This window comes from Brachycentrus maculatus, unplaced genomic scaffold (genome assembly GCF_059751285.1).
Source record: "Brachycentrus maculatus isolate JH-2025_06_01 unplaced genomic scaffold, ASM5975128v1 h1tg000297l, whole genome shotgun sequence".
NCBI lineage: Eukaryota > Metazoa > Arthropoda > Insecta > Trichoptera > Brachycentridae > Brachycentrus > Brachycentrus maculatus.
The window spans coordinates 1,504,176-1,525,765 of NW_028281048.1; the positions used below are offsets into that span (position 1 = coordinate 1,504,176).

Here is a 21,590-nt window from a genome sequence, read left to right on the forward strand (position 1 = left end):
TATATAAAAGGGTACAAAACCATTTAAATCAAGTATATTTCAATAGAGGAATACTTTTATTATTACTTATTAATTTCAATAATATTGAATTGGCACATCACTATTTTAATTCTTTTCGTGCACCACGGACGTATTCCTAATTTATATTTATGTGTATACAAATTACTTTTTCTATTTTATCGGCAAGGGTAGACAATACATAATCAAGTAGATACTTTTTTTATTTATTCTAAAACATGTTCCTACTTATTTACTTTAAGCACGTTCAAGATTGCCATACATAAGATTACATTTTCTATGCTGGCAACACTACCGCACGAAGACATTTTATTTTTCAACGCGCTAACGTTTTTTTAAACTGTATGTCAAAACGCATTTACAAATCATTTTATTCGCAAATATAACCTGACAAATGATTTGTTTCCAATTTTCTCTACTTTCGGTGTGTACTTTATAATACAAAGTCGTCTCTTTTCGCTTATTTAACGAATTACTCGATATAACCCCTTCACTCACCTGTCTTGTCATTTTGCCGAATGTTAGGACGTTTTTCCTTGTTTTCTTTTTATGTTTAATGTCTCAGTTTTGTTTTATAGGCGAATTAAAATGAAATCCCAAGATGCTGGAAGCGTTGTAGCAGGTTCTGTCAAATTACCGCCTTCGGTTACGACGTTTTTGCAGCACAATAAGGACGAAATTGAAGGTACGATATGTATATTATTTTGTTTGATCATGTCACTTTTACTTGATTCTCTGCACAATATATTATTGATTGATCACTCTCTTATGATTTTCAGATGACAGTTTTACTACAGGAGGAATTTTACAAAATTCTCGCCTCGCTTGGCTATGTAACGGAGCTAAATTGATTGTAATAAACATACTGACAGGTCATAAAATTGCGGCATGGACATTCGGAGCAATTTTACGGTAAGTTTCTCCGATTGTAGCTGAATCTCAGTGTAGTTGTTATTTTTTATTTACAAAACGCATGGTTTTTATATTATTTTTAAATAAAGTGGCTTGTGTTTGAAAATAAGAATTAAGTACCAGTGGGGTGGGAATATTAATTATTTATTTACTTATTCTCATTCTCATTTTTTTGTTTTTAGTCTATGGTTATTGGTCAATGATTAAGTTATTTACAACGTGATATTTTTGTTCTATTTTTAAATCTACAGAATCTTCTAATTAAAAAAGGAACTAATGCAAATTAAATAGAATACCAAAATGTACATATATACAGTGGGTGGCCAAATTATTAGGGACACTTCGAATTTCCTGTAATTTTCATGATCAAATGAATTTAATGAGCAAATAATTAGGTTTTTTTATTTTATTTTTTATTGATTGGGGTGCTTTATTAAGAATTTAGAAACAATGTAATCATACATTTAATAAAAGTAATTTATTTTTATCATAAAAAGCGATTATTAAAAAATTTCAGAAAAAACCTTAATATTTAGTAATAACACCCTATGCTGCGATTACAACTTCCAAACGTCGGGGCATGCTTTCTATGCAGATTTTTGTATTGTGCCGAAGATTAGGGTTACCATGCCATACTCTGATAAGAGTTTCTTTCAGTAACCGCTTGGTGGTGATGACTTTTTTAGCAAATTCCCGTTTCGTTAGCCTCCAAATGTTTTCAATGGGGTTCATATCCAGCAAATTGCCCGGGCAAGGCAAAACACATACTCAACAGACGTTTTTTTCAGCCAAGAATGCGGTAACACTCCTGGTTTTATGACGCGGTACTTGTTCATGCATAAACACATCTCTTTATCACCAGGGAACCATTCCTTAGCTTCGGCTGGAGCCGACTTTTCAGTACTCGCTGGTACTGGTCTTGCCTCATGGTCCCTCCATGATATGGAGGCGTCCCATACCCTTAAATGAGATCATGGACCACAACATTATGCTAACAGGGTGTTTTTAGCCTTCTTCACCAGGCAGTCCGGGTGGAATTTTTCTCCTGGGCCCCGTCGGACGAATTAAGTTTTTCCCACCAAAATTTTAAATGTTGACTCGTCTTAGAAGCAGACCTATAAAGTATTACCATGATTGCAAAAATGTGTATTTTTATTTTCTTCTTATTTTATTATACAAATATAAGTCATAAATTTTCGATTCCAGTCCAAAACAGTCATATTCCGGAGTGTTCTGGCTCATAAGAGTCGTTTTTTCTTCATGGCCTCAGTCAGGCGTAGTTTTTTGGTTGGACGTCGACCAATTAGATTTACTTCAACTAACCGTCTCCAAACTGTCATTTTGGAGGCGTTGATTCCTACATCGTTTATCAACGTAGTGGACAATCAACACACGTTTTACGATTTTGGAAATAGATGTCCCTGATTTTACAGTGACCACGCGGAGTGGTGATCGTTTTTCTGCCACTTTTTCAGACGCGGGCTGCTTCTAGAGGTGGATTTTTATAAATTTTTCTTTTTATCCGGTTGACTCCGGACTTTGAAATACTTGTGAGTGCTGCTATCTCTCTTTAGAAATATGTGGAATGAAGTAGTTAGGTTGGTACTTCCCTACATTTTCTTGGAGATATGTCTAAAGACTTGCCCATACTTAAATTTAGAATATTAACCGTTTGATTGCCGATCGTCGATTTTCGTCGATTCGTGTTTTAACGAAGATTGCCGATCGTCGATTTCCGTCGATTGCGTCAGTCGTGCTCTGATTCGCGCGTACGTAGGGTGTGGTGCTGCGGCGTTGGTAAATATTATTCTAATATTATCTTAATAGTTGTAAGATCGTAGTAAACCGTTTAAATTTCAGATTCATTTATTATTTTTTTATTTTAGTTAATTTAAAAAACATAATGTCGAGCGCGTCCTCTGAAATGTCTGATAGCGGGAGCGACGATTTCCACTCCTCTAATTCAAGTTCGAGTAAGAGTAGCTCTGGTGAGAGTGATGTCATATCCGTGTTTCCCAACCGCAGGATGCGAATTTCCAGTAATTCTTCTGATCGTGACCAAGAAATGGAGAGTAACACCAGAAATTACTCATTTACAAATGTACCTCCCGGAACCAATTTTTCTACCGAAAATTCTCATTTTTTCGAAACGCCTGGACTTCGGGATCCTCCTCCGCGTGATTCCAAACCTATATCATATTTTGATTTATTTTTTAATGTCATTCTGTTAACAACGATAAAAAATGAAACCAACAAATATGCCCAACAATTTCTTGAAAACTCTTCTGACACTTTACGAAACAAATCACGTGCAAAGGCTTGGAAACCGGTGTCTGTATTGGAATTGAAGGCTTTCATAGCGGTCATACTTGAAATGGGTATTACACGACGACCGTCAATTGTTTCCTACTGGAGTACAGATTCGAGGGGCATACCATGGTTCAAACAAATGTTCTCAAGAAACCGATTTCAGATAATTTTGAAATTTTTTCATCTAATTGATAATTCCACCTTGGCTCCATCGAATCATCCAGACTACGACCCCTGTGCAAAATTCAATATGATAGTTGTCCATGCCAATGAAGTTTTCCGACGCCATTATATCCCTAATCGCCAGCTCTCTATTGATGAGTCATTGGTAGGGACTCATTGCCACTCAAAAATCAAACAATATCTCCCCAACAAAAAACACCACAGATGGGGAATAAAGTTTTGGATGTTATGCGACTCCATAACCCATTATTGCTTGGCATTTTTTTGTTACCGAGGAGCAAAATTAGAGCAAGACAAGGATGATACAAAAAAATTTGGCCTTGGCCATGTTGTAGTAATGAATCTGTTAAAAATTGGTAACTACCTGGACAAAGGTTATCATATTTTTGTTGACAATTTTTTTACAAGCATTCAACTGGCTAAGACTTTATTGGAAAGAATTACGTATATTACAGGAACCATCCGTCGAAACAGGAAATATATATCACGTGAGGCACAAGTGTCTCAAGTTGGAAAACCTAATTATTATAAAAGTGACGACATTCTTCTCTGTTCATATCGAGATAAAAAAACCAAAAAACACCCGGTCATCCTAATTTCTACAAATAGTAATACGAGTGGCGTCACAGTGAAAAAATATAGGGGTTCATACGAAACGCAAACAGAAAAACCACAGATGATTCATGAGTACAATAAATACATGGGCGGAATAGATGAGTCTGATAAAATGTTGTATGTATATTTAGATGAAAGAAGAACATTGAAATATTGGAAAAAGGTAACATTTAACATTTTTGGAAGAATGGTTTTAAACGCATATATAATATATTCAATCAATAATGAAGGCAAAAAAATTTCAAGACACGAGTTCACATCAAAAATAATTGAATCGATTGAAAGGGAATGGTTACCTACAAAAAAAAAGCTGAAATTTCTTCAACAATTTCATTCCATAAATCCAAACTGCAGAAGCTTCCAGGAAAGAATTTACGTCGCTGTGTGGTCTGTAGTAATAAAGATGGTGCTGGGCTGCGTAGATCAACGACTATTTGTGCTTATTGTAAGAAGGGTGTCCACACGGCGTGTGCAGGAAAGCACAGTTGTTGATTTTCTTTTGTTTTTCATTTTTGTCTTTCTTTTTTTCTAAATAAAATACTGTATTCATTTATACAAGCGTTTTATTTCAAATATTTCGACATTCTTTAATAAAACACCGAAAAAATCATCAAAATTCATGAAAATTCAAAGAATTTATGGGGTTTTAAAAAAATATATAGTTTCATAAAAAATGATGTTTTTTTGGTGGCATTTTACAAGAAACTGTATGCATTTTTTGGCACTCAAACGGTTAAGGTTCAATTCAAACTAAATAGAATTTTAATTAAAAATTAATTGAAATTTACTTATTAAATTAGCAAAACTAATAAATTATTAAACAATACTTAATTTTTTATAGTCTTGGACTCAAAAAACATACAGAAAAATGGTGTAAAAAAATATTAACTGAGCTCACACCAACACCATTTTTCACTAATTAACACTAAAATGAGAAAAAAACTTACTTGTTTGATATTTTGCAGCATTGCTACGTCTAAAAAACAATAATTATGATACAAGCAACAAAAATAAATAATATTTTTTAATTAGAACAAATTTATTTGATCATAAAAATTCATTTAAACTTGAAAATTACAAAAAAGGACAAGTGTCCCTAATAATTTGGCCACCCACTGTATATATATATATATATATATATATATATATATATATATATATATATATATATATATATATATATATATATATATATATATATATATATATATATATATATATATATATATATATATATATATATATATATATATATATATATATATATATATATATATATATATGACAAGCATACTTCTCGTTCTACCATACTTCTGTCTCATTATAGAAATACATACATTTTCACGCTAGCAACACTTAGCAACCAATTTCAAATATTTTTTTTATTTTTTATATCTGCCATATTGCTCTAGTAGGTACCTACTTGAGTCAAAATAAATATTAGTTATTTAATAGTCTAAAGGTGGAGACTGACCGAAGCATTTCGTCGTAACGTAACACGTTACGATGCGAGCATTCAGGCAGTCAGTACACCGAGCTGAGCGTTACATACATTGTTTCGGATGCTCGCCGTGAGCGATGTTACGAGGAAATGCTCCGGTCAGTCTCCACCTTAATATTTATTTAATATGACCCTGGACTGGTACCTGAAGCGGAAGACTGATCACCTTTCCTTCTTGTATTTAAAAGATCAATCATGATGACACTGCTTGTATACAATGCAGTGCTCTATGCATCATTGGGTGAGAATAAAGGTTAGAAGAAGACAAAAATGAAGTGCATGGATTTTGGAAATACTTGAATGCAAGAATAGCACTGAAATTAAATGTAGCAAAGAACAGCGGAAGCTAATCCGCTGCTTCACAATGGAGTCCTGGTACTAACCCTAATGTATGGATGTGAAGCATGGAGTTGGCAAAATAAGGATGAGAGTAGACTAAATTCAGTCAAAATGCAATCTCTCGATATAGGTGATAGATGTTTGAATGGTGAAACAAGGAAAGAATACATGGCTGATAAAGGGTGATTTTTTAAGAGCTATCACTTTTAAAAAAAAAACACTTTAAATTCAGAAAAATGCATGAAATCTTTATTTGTTTAATAATTTAATGTTTAAAAATTATTTCATTCAAATGTTGACCGCAGCTGTGCCTCAAATGGTCCAATTTTGGCATACACTTTCCAACATTTCGGTCGGTACCTCTGGGAGTTTAATCGACCCACTGAAGCGGCTATTCGGGCTATTGTGACTAAATTTTGCACCAAATTTACATTGTTGGATATACCGATATACAGAGCTACCAATGCATCTAGAAAAAGTTACTGTTTGGTGCGGATTATGGGCTATTTTAAATGAGAGTTTTGAATTTGAAACAGCGAAGATCAAGTTCTAACGGCGAAAGATTGCGCATTCCAGGGAGCCGCAGTGGCGCGTGACGTGCGTGCAGGAGCTGTGGCCGCCGCTGCTGGAGCACACAAGCCAGCTGCTGGTGGGGCTGGAGGCGGGCGCGGGCGGCGCGCTGTGCGTGCTGCAGGCGCAGGGCTCGCGTGTGCTGCGCGCCGTGCGGCTGCCGGCCCGCGTGGCGCGGCTGGCCTGCGCGAACGCGCCCGGCGGCCCGCTCGCCTGCTTCCGCGGCGCCGTGCTCGTGGCCACGCACGGCGGCGCCACGCTGGCCCTGGACCTCAACAGGCAGAGCTGCCTGCAAGGTGAATATCATCAAGAAAAACAAAGGGTTAAAAAATACAATGTTTTTACATCTCAACATACATGAATAAGAATTTGGAAGTCTGGGTATTATTTACTGACTATAATTAGCCTATATAGCTTTTTTTCACATTTTGAGTGTTTCCTACTAATTTGGAGCTATTTTTACATTATTTTTTGACATCTTAACATCGATGAAGAAAAATATCGAAATCTGGGTATTTACAGGACTTATGACCGTCATAGGCTGTTTTCAAGAATTTGAATGGTGCGGTTGTCAATCATGACGAGAATTGGTAAATGTGACACGTGTGTAAAGTGATCACTCAAACTAGCCTATGACGGTCATAAGCTGTGTAATTTGCACAGACTTCCGTATTGTTCCTCATCTATGTTGAGACGTCAAAAAAATACTGTGGTCAGGTTAAACTCAAATGTGGTATTCAAGTGTTATATTTTTATATTTAAATCATGTTATTCTACAAATTAAATTCAATAAATAAGTCATTTTTCTATAGAAAAAATGAACTAATTTTACTCAATTTTCTATCACTTTGTACTTATTATCTGATCTGTAGTTAATAGTTATAAAAAATAGCGACATCTCAAGTGTGTAAAATACTATGTGAAATATTTTTGTCGCTTTTCATGAGTCAAAGGGTGTTATTGTATATTTTAGATCAGAAATAAACAGTAACATCCTTTGACAACATATTCACAGCGTAAATATTTCCTGTACTATATTTTATAATGCATAATTTATCTTAATTTTCCAGCTATTCACTACGCAAACAGCGGTCGGGAAGAACTCATACGTGACGAGCTAAATATGGCCAATGTGGTAGTCCTGTCAATAGATGACATAGATTTAATAGAAGAACAAAGAGCAATCGCCTGCGAGAAAGACGATCACATCGCCATACAAGTGAACGAGGGTTGCTTCCACAACCTGCAGTACATAATGCACAATCCCGATAACACGGTCAGGTTACGGGCGACCAGGGAAAGAGTCTTTGTAACGGACCTTCTGTATGTTCCGCAGCTAGGAAGCGTGTTTATCGCGTTCAATTTCGGCGCGTTCCAAATGTGGAATCTCTTGACTTTGAAGCTAGAGTACACTTCGACACCCAACTCGGATGGCTTGCCGATCAGCCATCTTGGATTTTTAGTGAGTATTTTGTAAATTCGTTAATTATTTTTGCATTTTCTCCTTAATTATAGAGTAAACACATAATAAGTTTTGATGAATTTCCGCAATGTGTCTTAATTAGTATAATTTGCGTATATTTTTATTTGGAAACGCTGGATTATTGTGATACGAGTACTACAAATCAACTGTCATATGCTTTTTTATGAAATTTAAAGTTTTTTTAAACTCAATTAAAAATAAAAAAATTTATATGTATAGATTGCGTTTGCTGGTTTTACTGCATTACCTCATTTTAAAGTAAGGTGCCACTGAAAACTATCAATCAATATCTTATATATGGTCAATATTCTCCACCGAAAAGATAATTATATATAGTCACGATTTATTTGTTTATTCTATTTTTAGGAGCCATGTGACGACCCGCGGGCCTTCTGCTATCTGTGGGTGGTATATTCATCCTTGGATCGCCACGAAGAAGGGTTTCCTCTTGCCGCTATGTACGCCCTGACTTATGAAGGGAAAACTGCTTTAAATGCGGGAGAATATCTTTATCAAGTGAGTCAAATTTATATTTATCATTTCGCCTATCCGAACCAAAGAAATAACATAAATCAATTACTGAATTATGTGTGTGATCTACGTGTTTCCCATATACTTTAGGAAAATTGAAGCTTAAGAGAAATTAAACATTCATTTAAAAGAAAACCAGCAATGTTCTTTAACCTTCCCCTCCCGGTGATATGTATTTACTACAACTCAAGTTTAAAAATGAGAATATCAGTATAAAATATTATAGATACGGGCTCAGAATTTTTTGCAATCCATGTAATACTACATATTACGTTTTACATAAAAGTATAATAATATAAAGTTATTCATTTGCAGCGACAGAAATAAATAAATTGTAAAATAAATCAGGGATAGAATCACCAATACACAGACGTTTTTCAGAGTATGCGTGCTTGCCGCACTTTAGGTAGGCGCACGCGGCTTCAGACTATCTCATTTTAGTTGCGTATAAGACGTCGTCCGGGATGGTTGTCTAGCTGTGGCGGATACATACAATGTATTTTTTTTTCTCTTTCTTTTTTAGGTATTTATCAGAGCTAACATTACAAAATTGATACATTTCAATTTCAACTATAGTCAATAAAAGCAACATTTAGGAATATTCATATTTTTCCTGTTTTCAAATCACTTTTTCATATGGTGTACAAAATACATATCACCGGAACGCGCTGAAGTTTTTAGCATCGTAAGAGAAGGGTTAAAAAGAAGGTTTTCTGTATCAGGGAAATTACATTACATTAGGTCAGATTTACATTAACTACTACTAAGTCAACTGACTTCAAACACAAGGCAAGTCGGTGCTGACTTGTTACTGCTATCGTATAAATTGATTGAATGTCAGTACAACGCAGTTGCGTCAGTGCTGACTTCAATATTCCCGTTGTTTATTTTAAAGTCAGTCCGCCATTTTATTTTATTCAAACATGTCTTCTCTTTTCATAGAATTTTATCACGTGCAATCTGCGATTCAATATCGAGCTGTCAAGTTTAGAAACGTCAAATACAGCCCTTAAGCAAATGGTCGGAGGGAGGAGTTTGGCTTGCCATCCTATCACCATGTCCGCGGAGAAACCAGAAGATTGTGATGAATGTAAGTAGATTATATCATTTCAATTATATATTTTTTTTATGGTTTATTAAATATATTTATTAATAATGTCTTTCATTTTAGGTTTATTAAATTTATGTCAGATTGTCTGGGAGTGTTGGACAGTGAGTGCAATAGCGCCAGTTCAATCTATGATGATAATATTTGACATTGATCAATGGTATAAAGAGCAAATGCCAGGTGAGGCCACCTTTCTCTCAATAAGTTTTTCAATATTTACATTATTTAATACATACATACATTCATGTATGGATTTGAAGCATCAAGTTGGCAAAAGAAGGATAAAAGTAGACTGAATGCAGTCGAAATGCATTCTCTCAGACGAATGTTCAGCATTGCAAGATAGATGTTCAAATGGCGAAATAAGGAAAGAATGCAAGGCTGAAATAAGTATTATTGATAAAATTAAGAAGGTGTTTTGAGATGGTTTCGACGGCCCCTACGTAAAGTACTCTATCTGCAAATCTGTTACTTTACAGGAGAGAGCTTAGAAGATTTTTTCAACGTATTCATTTTTATTTATTAACGGTTGAATCTGAAATTCTAAACTAGTATTATTCATTAAAAAAAAACCATACAATAATGTATTAAATCGTTTTATGTTTTGTCAAAATTAAGTAGTTAGCATTTTAGGAGGTCAGTTCATTTCGAAAATTCCATGTAGATAGAGTCTTATACACCTGAAAACTAGGCGTAATTGATTTTATATATTTTTTTGTTTGTTTATATTTATAGATAATGGCCAGTTGATAACATACACCAAATATCTCAAAATTGACAAACATGTGGTTAGAGCACTTTACGTAGGACACGTCGGTTTGGGCATGTGAGTCGAATGAGTGAAGAAAGAATAATAAAACAAATTTATGAGTAGAATGTGGATGGTAATTCAATCAGAGGTAGACCGAGGAAAACTTTGCATGACCAAGTATGTCAAATACTTGAAAGGTCTGTTTTGTCCGCCTCCGTATTGTAATGGTTAGCACGCTTGGCTACCGTACTAGAGGTCCCGGGTTCGATTCCCAGGAGGGGGGTTCAAATAAATATAAATGATTACCTTGGCCTGGTCCCTGAAGCGCAGGAGTAATTACCTTGCCTTCATGTATGTAAGTAACGATCAAGATAACACTTCGTCAATATGATGCAGTGCTCTATGCACCATTGGGTGCGGATGAGGGTATGAATAAGAGAAGAAGAATTTATATAATATTATTATGTGGAGTAATGACATTAATTTGATGCACTGGAGCCAATTTTAATGTCTCTTTTTGTATATTTTGCAGATTGTACAGTTTTAGAAACCAATAGTTATTTATCAGTAGTCAATTTGGGGGACACCCTGTCCCACACGGCCAGTTCTTACCTGTGTGATGTGAGAATAAATGTGGAATCGTTGAATCCATATTTTTCCGTGCCAAGATTGGAGGAACACTTTCATCCCAACTCCCTCGGATACGGTGAGCTCATTTTACTCTCATACATAACTCAAAATCCCCATGAAGACAGAGTAAATTAATTTTTATGTTTTCCAATCTCTTATCATCTCAATCAATTCATATAGATCGGCGGAATGAATGGTTTAGTTAAAACTACTCAAAACTACAATATGTTGATAGTTTATTTTATTTTTGTGTGTCCAAATACTTCACAAATCTGGGTTTTCTACATTTAGTGTTTTTTTATGTCAAAAAGATGTGTGAGAAAAAAGTATATTTTATATGAATCCGCCTCCGTAGTGTGTATAGTGAATCCGCCTCCACGCTCGGCTACCGTACTGGAGGTCCCGGGTTTGATTCCCAGGGAGGGTCAAATAAATATAAGTGATTTTTTCACTCTAATATTTATTCAATATTACCCTGGACAAGGTATCTGAAGCGGAGGGCTGATCACCTTTCCTTAATGTTAATGATCAAGATAATACTGCGTTTATATGATGCAGTGCCCTATGCACCATTGGGGTTCAGATAAGGGTTTGAATGAAAATTATATGAATATTTCACCATAGATGAAAAAGAATATGGAAGTCTGGATATTTACAGAGCTTACAACCTATCATAGCCTAGTGATCACTATACGCGTGTAACATTCATCGATTCTACCCATGATTGACAACCTTACTACTCGAATTTCGGAAGATATATTTATGCTTCAATTGTCACCTTCTTTCACATGCTACTTCTCGGCACCATCTGCGGTTGAATTCAGTGAATTTTTTTAATTAGCAGACTTTATGAGCCGGATTTGTCAAAAAAACACGTGGACACACTCAAAATATAGTGAATAAATAACTGGTAAATAACAAAATATAAGTATAATTAAAATTAAGTAACAAAAGTAAAAAATAGTATGTAAAAAATAAACATTTCATTAAGGTCTCTGCTAATCAAAACTGCTTTTACCATCCGATTTTGTTGTAAATAAATCTCTTCCATTGGGAAGAGATTTATTTACATTTAGATTTATTTACGGATTCACGTCATCTGAATGACTGTTAATAATTTATATATTTTTTCAGAATGCTATTGCCTGACAAACACAGACATAACGCGTTTATCCACGGTCGGGGTGCAGAGGCAGATCCTGGCGGCCATCAGCGAGAGCGGCCCTTCTGTCCTGCTGCAGCCCGCCAAGTTGTACCAGCAGTGCTTGTCGTGCGGACTACTTCCCCTCTATGTGGAGCCCAGATCCTCACTTTCCACACCCATTGTGAGATTCTATTTCTTAACCTTTTTCCTTTAACCGTCACCCATTGGGCATTAATAAGGTTACTCGCCTAATCAAGATGAACACTCGCACTTGCACTGTTATTATCTTCTTCTTCTTCTTCATCTTGTTCAAATAAAAGAGTCAAATAAATCAATTGGGGTGAAATAAATATACATATGTAATTTTATCAATCGTATATTATATATTATTCAATATTACCCTAAACTGGTACCTAAAGCGGAGGGCTAATCACCTTTCCTTCAGTGCCCTATGCACCATCGGGTGTGGATGGGGGTTTGATGAAGTTTTTTTTATAAATATTATTGCTTTTGAATTTTTTTTTTAAACTATATAAACTCTGAATAAAAATAAAATAACCTATTTTTAGTTTATTAAAAAGAGCATTAAGCGGTTAAAAGAATCATTGATTTACCAATGACTATGGATATATGTTAGCGCAATCATGGGGTGTGCCCACATGAACCTATACCGATCATACGATAACAAAAAGATCTACACCCTCTCGGACAGCCAGGCGGCGCTTAAGGCCCTAGGCTCCGTTGAGATAAGATCTAAACTAACCTATGAATGCATAGAGGCTCTAAACCGTCTGGGCGAGAGAATTGCGGTAAGGCTGGTTTGGGTACCCGGGCATTGTGGTGTCATGGGCAACAAAGCTGCCGATAAACTTGCGAGAACTGTTGCTGAGAGGCCACCAATGGGCCCTGAGCCCATATGCGGACTGACACTCAGCACTATCAAGTTTAGTCTAAAAAACTGGGCTATGGGCAAGAGCCAAGAGATCTGGTCCAACAGCTCAGGGATGAAACACACAAAGGAACTGATCATGGGTTACTCGCGGAAATTCACCACAGAAGCTCTAAAGCTTAGCAAAAAACAAATAAGGATCCTAACCAGGACCTTGACAGGACACTGCAGACTGAGGAAACACATGACCAAAATTGGACTACATGACTACCCAGTATGCAGATTTTGTATGGAAGATGACGAAACGCCAATCCACATTCTCTATAATTGTGACGCACTCGCTCGCTAACGAAGTCACATCCTTGGAGGACCACTACTGGACTCCGAGAAGGTGAAGCTCCTACCACCAAGACAGGTCGTAAGTTACATGACACATGTAGGTCTTGAGAGTGAGCTGTGATACAGAGGGAGGTCACAATAGATCTAATATGGTCGCAGTGACATAAGGGATGCAAGATCCCATGACCTCTAAAAAAAATATAATATGTTTGTTTGCACGTTTTACAGGCAACACAGCGCCACACGATCCTGTCGGTGGCGCTGGAGGCGCGCCTGCTGCCGTTCCTGTCGGCGTGCGCACGCGCGTGGGCCACGGGCGGGCACAGCGCGGCGGGCGCACCGCTGGCGCTGCTCACGAGCTGGGCGTGGGCGCGCGCGTTGCGCCTCAAGGCGGGCGCCGAGGGCCTGGCGCAGCTGCTGTTCTGCGGGCAGGAGCTGGACGCGGGCGCGCGCCGCTGCCTCGGGTCCTGCACGCGCCAGCTGGCCGCGCTGGCCGGCCTGCTCGCGCGTGTCCTGCAGTCCTGCCAGGCCCTGATGGAGGAGCACGGTTAGAAAATTAAAATTAGTGTTAAATTTATATTTTTTTCTCGCACCCTTTGAATTGACCAGCTCTTGATGCCAGCCATTTTGCGTAATGGCAACAGTAAATGTCACACATTTATTGATTATGCGTTTAATTTGCAGAACTCCATAATTTACATTTTAAATATTAAAATCAAACACTTATTTTTAGGTTTATCTATCTCTAAGTTGTATATTTTCTTTAAAGAAATAAAAAGAAAATAAAAATCTGTGTCAGTCAAACTAGTGAAACGATTGTTTCTGTAGTTTGACGGTCAAAAATTTGTATGTTTTAAAAAAAAATCTTCATAAAATATACAACTTAGTAGACCCTAAAAATCAGTGTTTGATTTTAATATTTATCATATAATTGTCACAGGTTATAAAAACTGTAATATCTCTCATAAAACAATTGATTATTTCACGAAAACAATGCGTAACACTTCTAGACTGAGTACAATTGGAGAAATAGCTCCTGATATAATTCTAAATTAATCCACTCTGGAGTGAAAAACCTGAGACTAGATGAACTTATCGTATTCATATATGAGCAGCCATCTGATACTGGCGACAGAAACACGTTCTAATATGTGAGCGGACCACAAAGTGTTAAAATTCATTTGAATACATTGGATAATTCCATATTTTTTGGCTTTGAAATGAGCTCGACGCAGAAGGTAAAAATACCCTTCCCGTCCTTAAGCATCAATCGACCAAACGGGTCGAAATACCTTTCCCATCCAAAGTGTGTTAAACTATTTGAAAAAAAAAATCCTCAATTTTACACTGTTTTAAAATTCCATTGAAAGTTTTAGTAAAAGCGTTTTACTGTACTTATGTGATTATTGTTTTTTCAGCACTCAAGGAATTAAAGTTGCAACAGAATACTATACACATAGTCGCTCTGTATTACCAAGTCGTGCAGTGGTTCCTGAATGTTGGTCTCCTACCAGAGTTCGACATGGATCACATACATGAAGAAAATGACGAGCGATTACCTTACCCCATCCAATCTTTGATTCGGTATTATCAAAATAGGTAAATGCACTACAGATTTTACCAAAATGTTATACTTAAAAATATAAAAAAACATTAGTTTGTTTAACTTTTTTACTATGGTTATTTGCAGACGATACAAGCTTCATTGTCTGAATGGAGAAAACCCGACAGTAGAAAATCTTCAGGACAAATTTTGTCCGCTTTTATTCATTGATCAATTCATCAAAATTGAATGCTTGGAAGAAAAACTGAAAGCGTAAGTTGAGCGGTTTTAAAAATATATAGTTTTTTTTTTTAAATACTTTTCTTTCAGTAAAATAGTTATAGTGAATACACGGGGTGTTTCAAAAGAAAATTTGTATTTAACGAATCCATTAAAAAAAAGCCATCCACGGAAAAAAAAATTATAATATACAGTAGAATCGCGATATAAGTAATCGCGATATATCGAAAAATGACGTATATCAAAAAAAAAAAACAAATTTATTCCCTAAAACTAATTTTTCATACAAAAATGCATTTATATAACGAAATCCCGTTATTATGTATAACAAAATCACTTTTGTCCCGTACGAAAAAGTGCCAATACATTTAAGTAAATTTATAACAAATAAAAAATGTTATGATAAAAATATTTCAAAGCCGCGCCGCCGTGGCGCCGCGCCGAAATAAAAAATGTTAAGATAAAATTATTCAAGCCGCGCCGCCGGCCGCACCATATGCGGATGGTTTTATGGCGATTTTTAAAAGTAATTCAATACAATATCCCATCAGCTTGAGTAATTAGTAATTAGAGTCAATGAGTCAGTGAAATGATTTACTTTAGCAATAATAATTCTTTAGTTGTGTCGCCTACTTTCAAAATCCGCTAGATCCCGTTTTATAAGATTTTAAAATAAATACTCTATCGGAATGCCAGTTGTGGTTTTTATTGTTCAAAATTTTTAAATACTTGAAAACCCCGCTAAAAAATACTTAAAAACAGCGTTGTATTTCAAATTCCGATATATTCATGAAACTTGCCTTCTGACCCATATCGGTTAATCAGAGAGCGGAGATAGGTCAAAAGTTAAGATGACGTCATTATCGATTTGTGTCTCGTGTTTTTTTTTGAGTACTGAAAAACTTTCCAAAAAAATGGGAAAATTCTCTATTTTAAAATATTTTATATAAAGATAGACAAATCTTTGAAATATAAATGTTATCCGGAGAATTTGGATTTTTTTTGTAAAATCGACTTATATGGATCTGGCGGATTTTGAAAGTAGGCGAAGTAGTTATAATCTCTCTTCTTATTTCAATGAAATTATTTCTGTAGGCCATAAAAATTCTCAAGTATATTCTCTCCCATAATCAGTCCACCTGCTTATCTCAATGGTAGACAATAATAATTCTCAAATTACAATCCATCTTTTTATCTCAATGAAATGATTCTGTTGACAATAATAATCCTCAAATTGCATCCATCTTTTATCTACATCGTAAGGGCATTTGTCCACTACACGGAATAATTTTACCGTCCGTCCGACACGTCAGTTTGCGTTTTAAAACGACGATTTTACGATCGAATTTACGCGCAACGTGTTCACGCACCGATCAAGAGCTCCGATCCGAAGAAAGATGGACAAAAGCACAAGCCAATCCAAGCCAAAGGTCATTTTAAAACGCTAACTGACGTGCCGGACAGTAAAATTACACGGAATTTCGGGTAGTGGACAAGCGCCCTAAGTGGGGCGTAGTGTCGGGTAAGACAATCTGCACACTATTGGACTAGCGGAGTAACGTGTTACGACGTACGACATGCACGCATACTTACAAAGCACGCCACACGCGCAAACACAGAAACGTTTGTGTATTTTTACGATTTTATGTTAGGATTTGATTCCCGATTTTTTTACAAATTATTTATTTCCGTCGCTGCAAATGAATGACATTATGAATAACATTTACCAGACCCAAAATTACAAAATTGTTTTATTTAAACTTTAAATATGGCCAATAAAAGCAACTAGGAATATTAAATATGACGGACAATTTGGACAAATACGAATTTGTCCGTTTTATACGGATTTTTAAGGAATAAAGAGATCAAACAGAATTTGAAGGATTATAACGGAATCTTAACGGATTTTAGGAAATTTTTAGCGACGGCGAAAAAAAATTCATCGCGTAAATTTTGGAAAAAAAAAATTTTTCGCCGTCTCGTAATTTCGCAATTTCGTAATTTCGCAATCTCAATATCGAAAACTACTCTTTGACGTCTGACAACACTGGCCGTCAGTAGCGCGCAAGCCGTTCTCGTTCTCGGCTTTGGCGGCTACTTGTGATATTATTATTATTATATTCGATGTTATTATTCTCATTTTCAGATACATATTTACCAGACCCAACATTACAAAATTGTTATATTTCAACTTTAAATATGGCCGGTAAAAGCAACTATGAATATTTACGTTTTTCCTGTTTTAAAATCACATTCTCATATTGTGTACAAAATACATACGATTATCATCGATTCCCGCGGCACTTTTATCACCGTAAGGTTAATAAGAAAACTAGTGAAAATATGTAGATATTCAGTTCCCTATGGCCCCCTTCCTCCTTTGTTTGCAGAACTTGCGATCTTTTTGAAAAGCCGCGCATCATTTTTTGCAACGGCGCGCAACATATACATACTAAGTATGATTTAAAAAAATTCGTTATATGTGGGAATTCGTTATTACGAATTAATATTTTTTGGTCCCTTGGATTTCGTTATATCGCGATTCTACTGTATTTATTAAAGAACGTCATTTATTTATTAAAAATTGTACTGTCCAAATGTAAACCCTTGCGTTGGCGGCAGTCATTTAGTCGAACACCAACATTTCTAATGACGGCTCGGCAGGTAAACTTCTTCTCTTTTGAAACACCTATAATCATTTACATTATTCTAACTGGTAATCTTTTACGAAGCGTATTAAAATGACAATGTCATTTTTTTCTTGTTCCTATTTTAATTACACTGCCATCTGGTGACGCCACATTGGTTTCCCACAAACACTATCAGACAAATGCCGGTGACACCACGTTAGTATTGTGTGCAAAACTATCAAGATGCTGGTGACACTAACCAAAATACCCAATAGACAGACGAGATTAAGATCTAATCATGAGATTAGTGAAACTTGCAGCTTTATGATCTCCCGATAACCTGGAAAAACTGGCAGTGACCACCGAAATGGTCTGAACGAGCCCTACGGGTGCCAAGCAAAAGACTCCCAATTATGCGTGTGGACAGCATAATGTTAATTAGTTTCGAATAGTTGATATTTATTTTAACTTATTATTTTTAGATTTTGGATGGAAGATGGAAGTAAAACTAAGGGTTTATATCCTCCGCCATCGCTGCATTCACTATTAAAAATATATCTCATACCTGAAATCAAAGAGGAGTATAAACACTATCTTGTACTCTACGTACTAGTGGACTATGCCACAACCTTCGATGACAATAGGTAAGACAATAGACCAGTGCATACAACTGTACAGAGTATCACAGTATACCGATATACATAATAGACTTTAATACTTGATACTGTCTTTTGGTTTTAGATATAAGAAAATAATAAGGCGTCTGATGCAGTTTCCCACTATGTTTGGATTCAGCAACACGGGACTGAAGATCACCGAAGCGTTTTGGCATCTAGATCACAGGGATTTTGATGTAAGCAACCTATACAGCAAAAACTTGCTAATTCTAATTTTAGGAAACCAAAATTTATAAATAGCAAAGCAAAAAACAGTATCTCTCATTTTGTTTTTTTTTTTATTAATTTATTTAATTAGAGTATTTTTTTAAAAATTATTCTTAAATACTAGATAAATACAATCAAGTCCCCATAAGCTGCTGTGTAAGAAATTTAACATGATTTTTTGCATAAATTATCAATATTTAAATCTTTTAATGAAAAAACAATACACAATGAAAAGAAAAAAATCAACAAAAGATATATACATTACATATCGCTCACTCCTTTCAAGAACGTCATATATTAAAAAACTTGAATTTTCAGGAGATAATGAAATGTATTAAAAATAAATATCAAGCCACTTATTGAATTTTTTACTGTACAACACATCTTTTTAGGTAAAACCTGAATGTTTTTTCTCCATTTGAAAAATATTTAGTATATTTAAAAAAATATTAATTAAAAAAATACCTTTTCTTCAAAATGCAAAAACAACACTTTCTTCCCTGTAGCGGGAAAATATTATGTTAAAAATATGCCGCTTTTGCTGGGATATAGTACATTTTCTGGGCATTCTGAAAACATGCACAACTGAAAATTGTCAATTTTTGATATATGACGTTGTTGAAAGGAGTGAGCGATATGTACATCAATCAGTAATTGTTAAAGTAAAAATAGTATTTTAAAAATAATAATTTATTGAAAAAACAATAAATGCCATGAATGAAATACATGTTTAGATAATTTAAAATTGATAAATTTATCTTTTTTTTAAATGCTCTTATGATTTTATTTTTTATTTCAGTCAAAATAATTTTTCAGATTTCAAAATATCAAATTTGTCCAATCGATAGCATGTTCTATATGATAAAATTGTTCTAAAGAACCAGAATGTCGTAATAATATTAAAATTAAAGTTCTGATTGATGAGTTTTTAATTTATGTGATAAGACACAAATAACATTCTCTGATTGTACCTATCATCTTCAATTCTCTTCCTAATGATTTGTTTTGCCAATTCCAGTTTGCGCTGGTCCAACTCCAGAGCCTATTAGCGGGGGGTTGCTTGAAGCAGTGGCAGCACGATGTGGTGCTGTCGTCCCTCCTAGCGCAGAAAAAGACCCAGTCTGCGCTGCAGTACTTGCATGTACGTAACCCCCACGCCACCGTCACCACCGAAGGAATGCCAAATGAAGAGAACATCATAATCGACGACTGGCAAGCTTGTTGCAACCTCTACCTGTCCAGAGGTCTGGTGTTGGAGGGATTCAATCTGATAAAGGAATCGTTCAACGCCACGGACTCTGCCGATGTTAGGACACAGAGATTGCTCGTCTTTCTAGAAGGTAATTTCAGAAACTTTTTCTTTAAAACTGTTAAAAGTTGCCTTCCTTCTTCCCTTCTAACCCTTTTCCGCACCCATATGGTGCATAGGTCACTGCATCGTATAGAAGCAGTGTTATCTTAATCATTAAATACACGAAGGAAAGGTGATCAGCCTTCCGCTTCAGGTACCAGTTCAGGGTCATATTAAATAAATATTAGACTGAAAAATCACTAATATTTATTTTGACCCTCTTGGGAATCGAACCCGGGACCTCCAGCATGGTAGCCTAGCGCACTAACCACTACACTATGGAGGTGAAAAAACATTGCCAAATTAATAAAATTTCATATAAAATATATTTTGCTCTAATTATTGTTCTGTAATAATGCGACAATATAATAATACAACAACTATTTGACCAGTGACTGGGTTTCGTCATTACTGACATCATCAGACTGGTGGGAGGCTAGACATAATTTAAGTAATGTGTTATAATAATTACATATAAAATATGGTAAGGGTTTTAAGCAGCTATATTTAAATCCATTTCTGTAAAAAAAAATATATAAAATCCTGCTTAAATTCATTACATTTAAATTTATTTTGTTAGAAAAATTATACAAAATCATGGTTTTCAACCCCTGCCCCAAAATAAAGAATTTTGTCTAGCCTCCCACCAGTCTGATGATGTCAGTAACAACGAAACCCGCTGGTCAAATAAAATAAATTAAAAATAAAACTATGTAGTTGTTGTTTTATTATATGATATGCAGTTCCACCAAGAAATGTCAGTACAAAACTTAAATCTATTAGTGTAACCATTCATTTATTACTACTGTTTAACTTAATTTATTCCAGGTTGTAGAAAAGCAGGTCTTCTCTCCAAAACATTGCTTCTCCCACTTTCCCACAGTGAAGAAGACACCTTGACTAATTTTTTAAAAGCCCTCGGTGACCCGGAATCCAATAACCTTTTGGTTATGTACTATCTACAAAGATCAAGGTAAGCTGTTATATTTTTCAATCTTTTTCAGTTATCTGGTTGCCATTTGTCATATTTTCATCAGTAAAAACCTGGAAAACTAATGATTGCCGTTGAAAAAAAATGGAATTTTTTAGTACATGTATTAGTCAGTACAACGTAATTTACTTCTTAACCAGTTTACTTTTGAAATAACCATTTTTATAATGAATAACACCAAAAATGTCAAGTCTTCTGATAACTGTTATTTTTTTTATAATGAATGGACTTATATTTTATATTTTATTTCATTGACCTGTTAACTGGGCGGGACGCATAAATACATCAAACGTAAACAATATCGGGTACGGGTAGGACATATGAATACGTCCTTGAAATATATGTTATTATATTATATACATATGGACGTATATTTTTCGAACAACAAAGTTATTAGTCATCCATACATGTCTCGACATGAATTTAAGGCACGGAGTGAATCAGTATTCGCACCCGTTACAAGTTGGGTAATTGGACAGCAGACCGCCCGGTTAACACGTTGTCGGCTCCCGCCGACACGGCATTTGCCGTTTTTTCGCGGACTGTCGGTCCTGTTTTGTTTACTGTTTGGTATTTTATTATTTGATATATTTATTAGCATTGTATGTATAGGGAATGATACCTCGGA

The 21,590-nt window shown here is 35.4% G+C and overlaps 1 protein-coding gene and 1 long non-coding RNA gene across 3 annotated transcripts in view; both read left to right on the forward strand.

The window, feature by feature from the left end:
- Positions 1-308: 308 nt before the first annotated feature.
- Positions 309-21,590, forward strand: part of LOC148304949 (uncharacterized) — a 40,400-nt gene continuing 19,118 nt past the window's right edge. For both annotated transcript variants that reach the window (XM_088267495.1, XM_088267496.1), the window contains exons 1-17: positions 309-442; positions 597-703; positions 798-930; positions 6,455-6,744; positions 7,519-7,910; positions 8,298-8,447; positions 9,405-9,552; positions 9,634-9,750; positions 10,854-11,027; positions 12,086-12,276; positions 13,552-13,870; positions 14,742-14,922; positions 15,014-15,139; positions 18,219-18,380; positions 18,478-18,589; positions 19,639-19,960; positions 20,800-20,944. In XM_088267495.1, the coding sequence (XP_088123621.1) occupies positions 607-703; positions 798-930; positions 6,455-6,744; positions 7,519-7,910; positions 8,298-8,447; positions 9,405-9,552; positions 9,634-9,750; positions 10,854-11,027; positions 12,086-12,276; positions 13,552-13,870; positions 14,742-14,922; positions 15,014-15,139; positions 18,219-18,380; positions 18,478-18,589; positions 19,639-19,960; positions 20,800-20,944 (3,059 nt within the window). In that variant the 5' untranslated portion in view covers positions 309-442; positions 597-606. The remainder of the gene's footprint in view (positions 443-596; positions 704-797; positions 931-6,454; positions 6,745-7,518; positions 7,911-8,297; positions 8,448-9,404; positions 9,553-9,633; positions 9,751-10,853; positions 11,028-12,085; positions 12,277-13,551; positions 13,871-14,741; positions 14,923-15,013; positions 15,140-18,218; positions 18,381-18,477; positions 18,590-19,638; positions 19,961-20,799; positions 20,945-21,590) is intronic.
- Positions 2,601-4,589, forward strand: LOC148304950 (uncharacterized). Its single transcript, XR_015838272.1, has 2 exons — positions 2,601-2,727; positions 2,817-4,589. It is a non-coding gene; the product is annotated as an uncharacterized LOC148304950 (long non-coding RNA).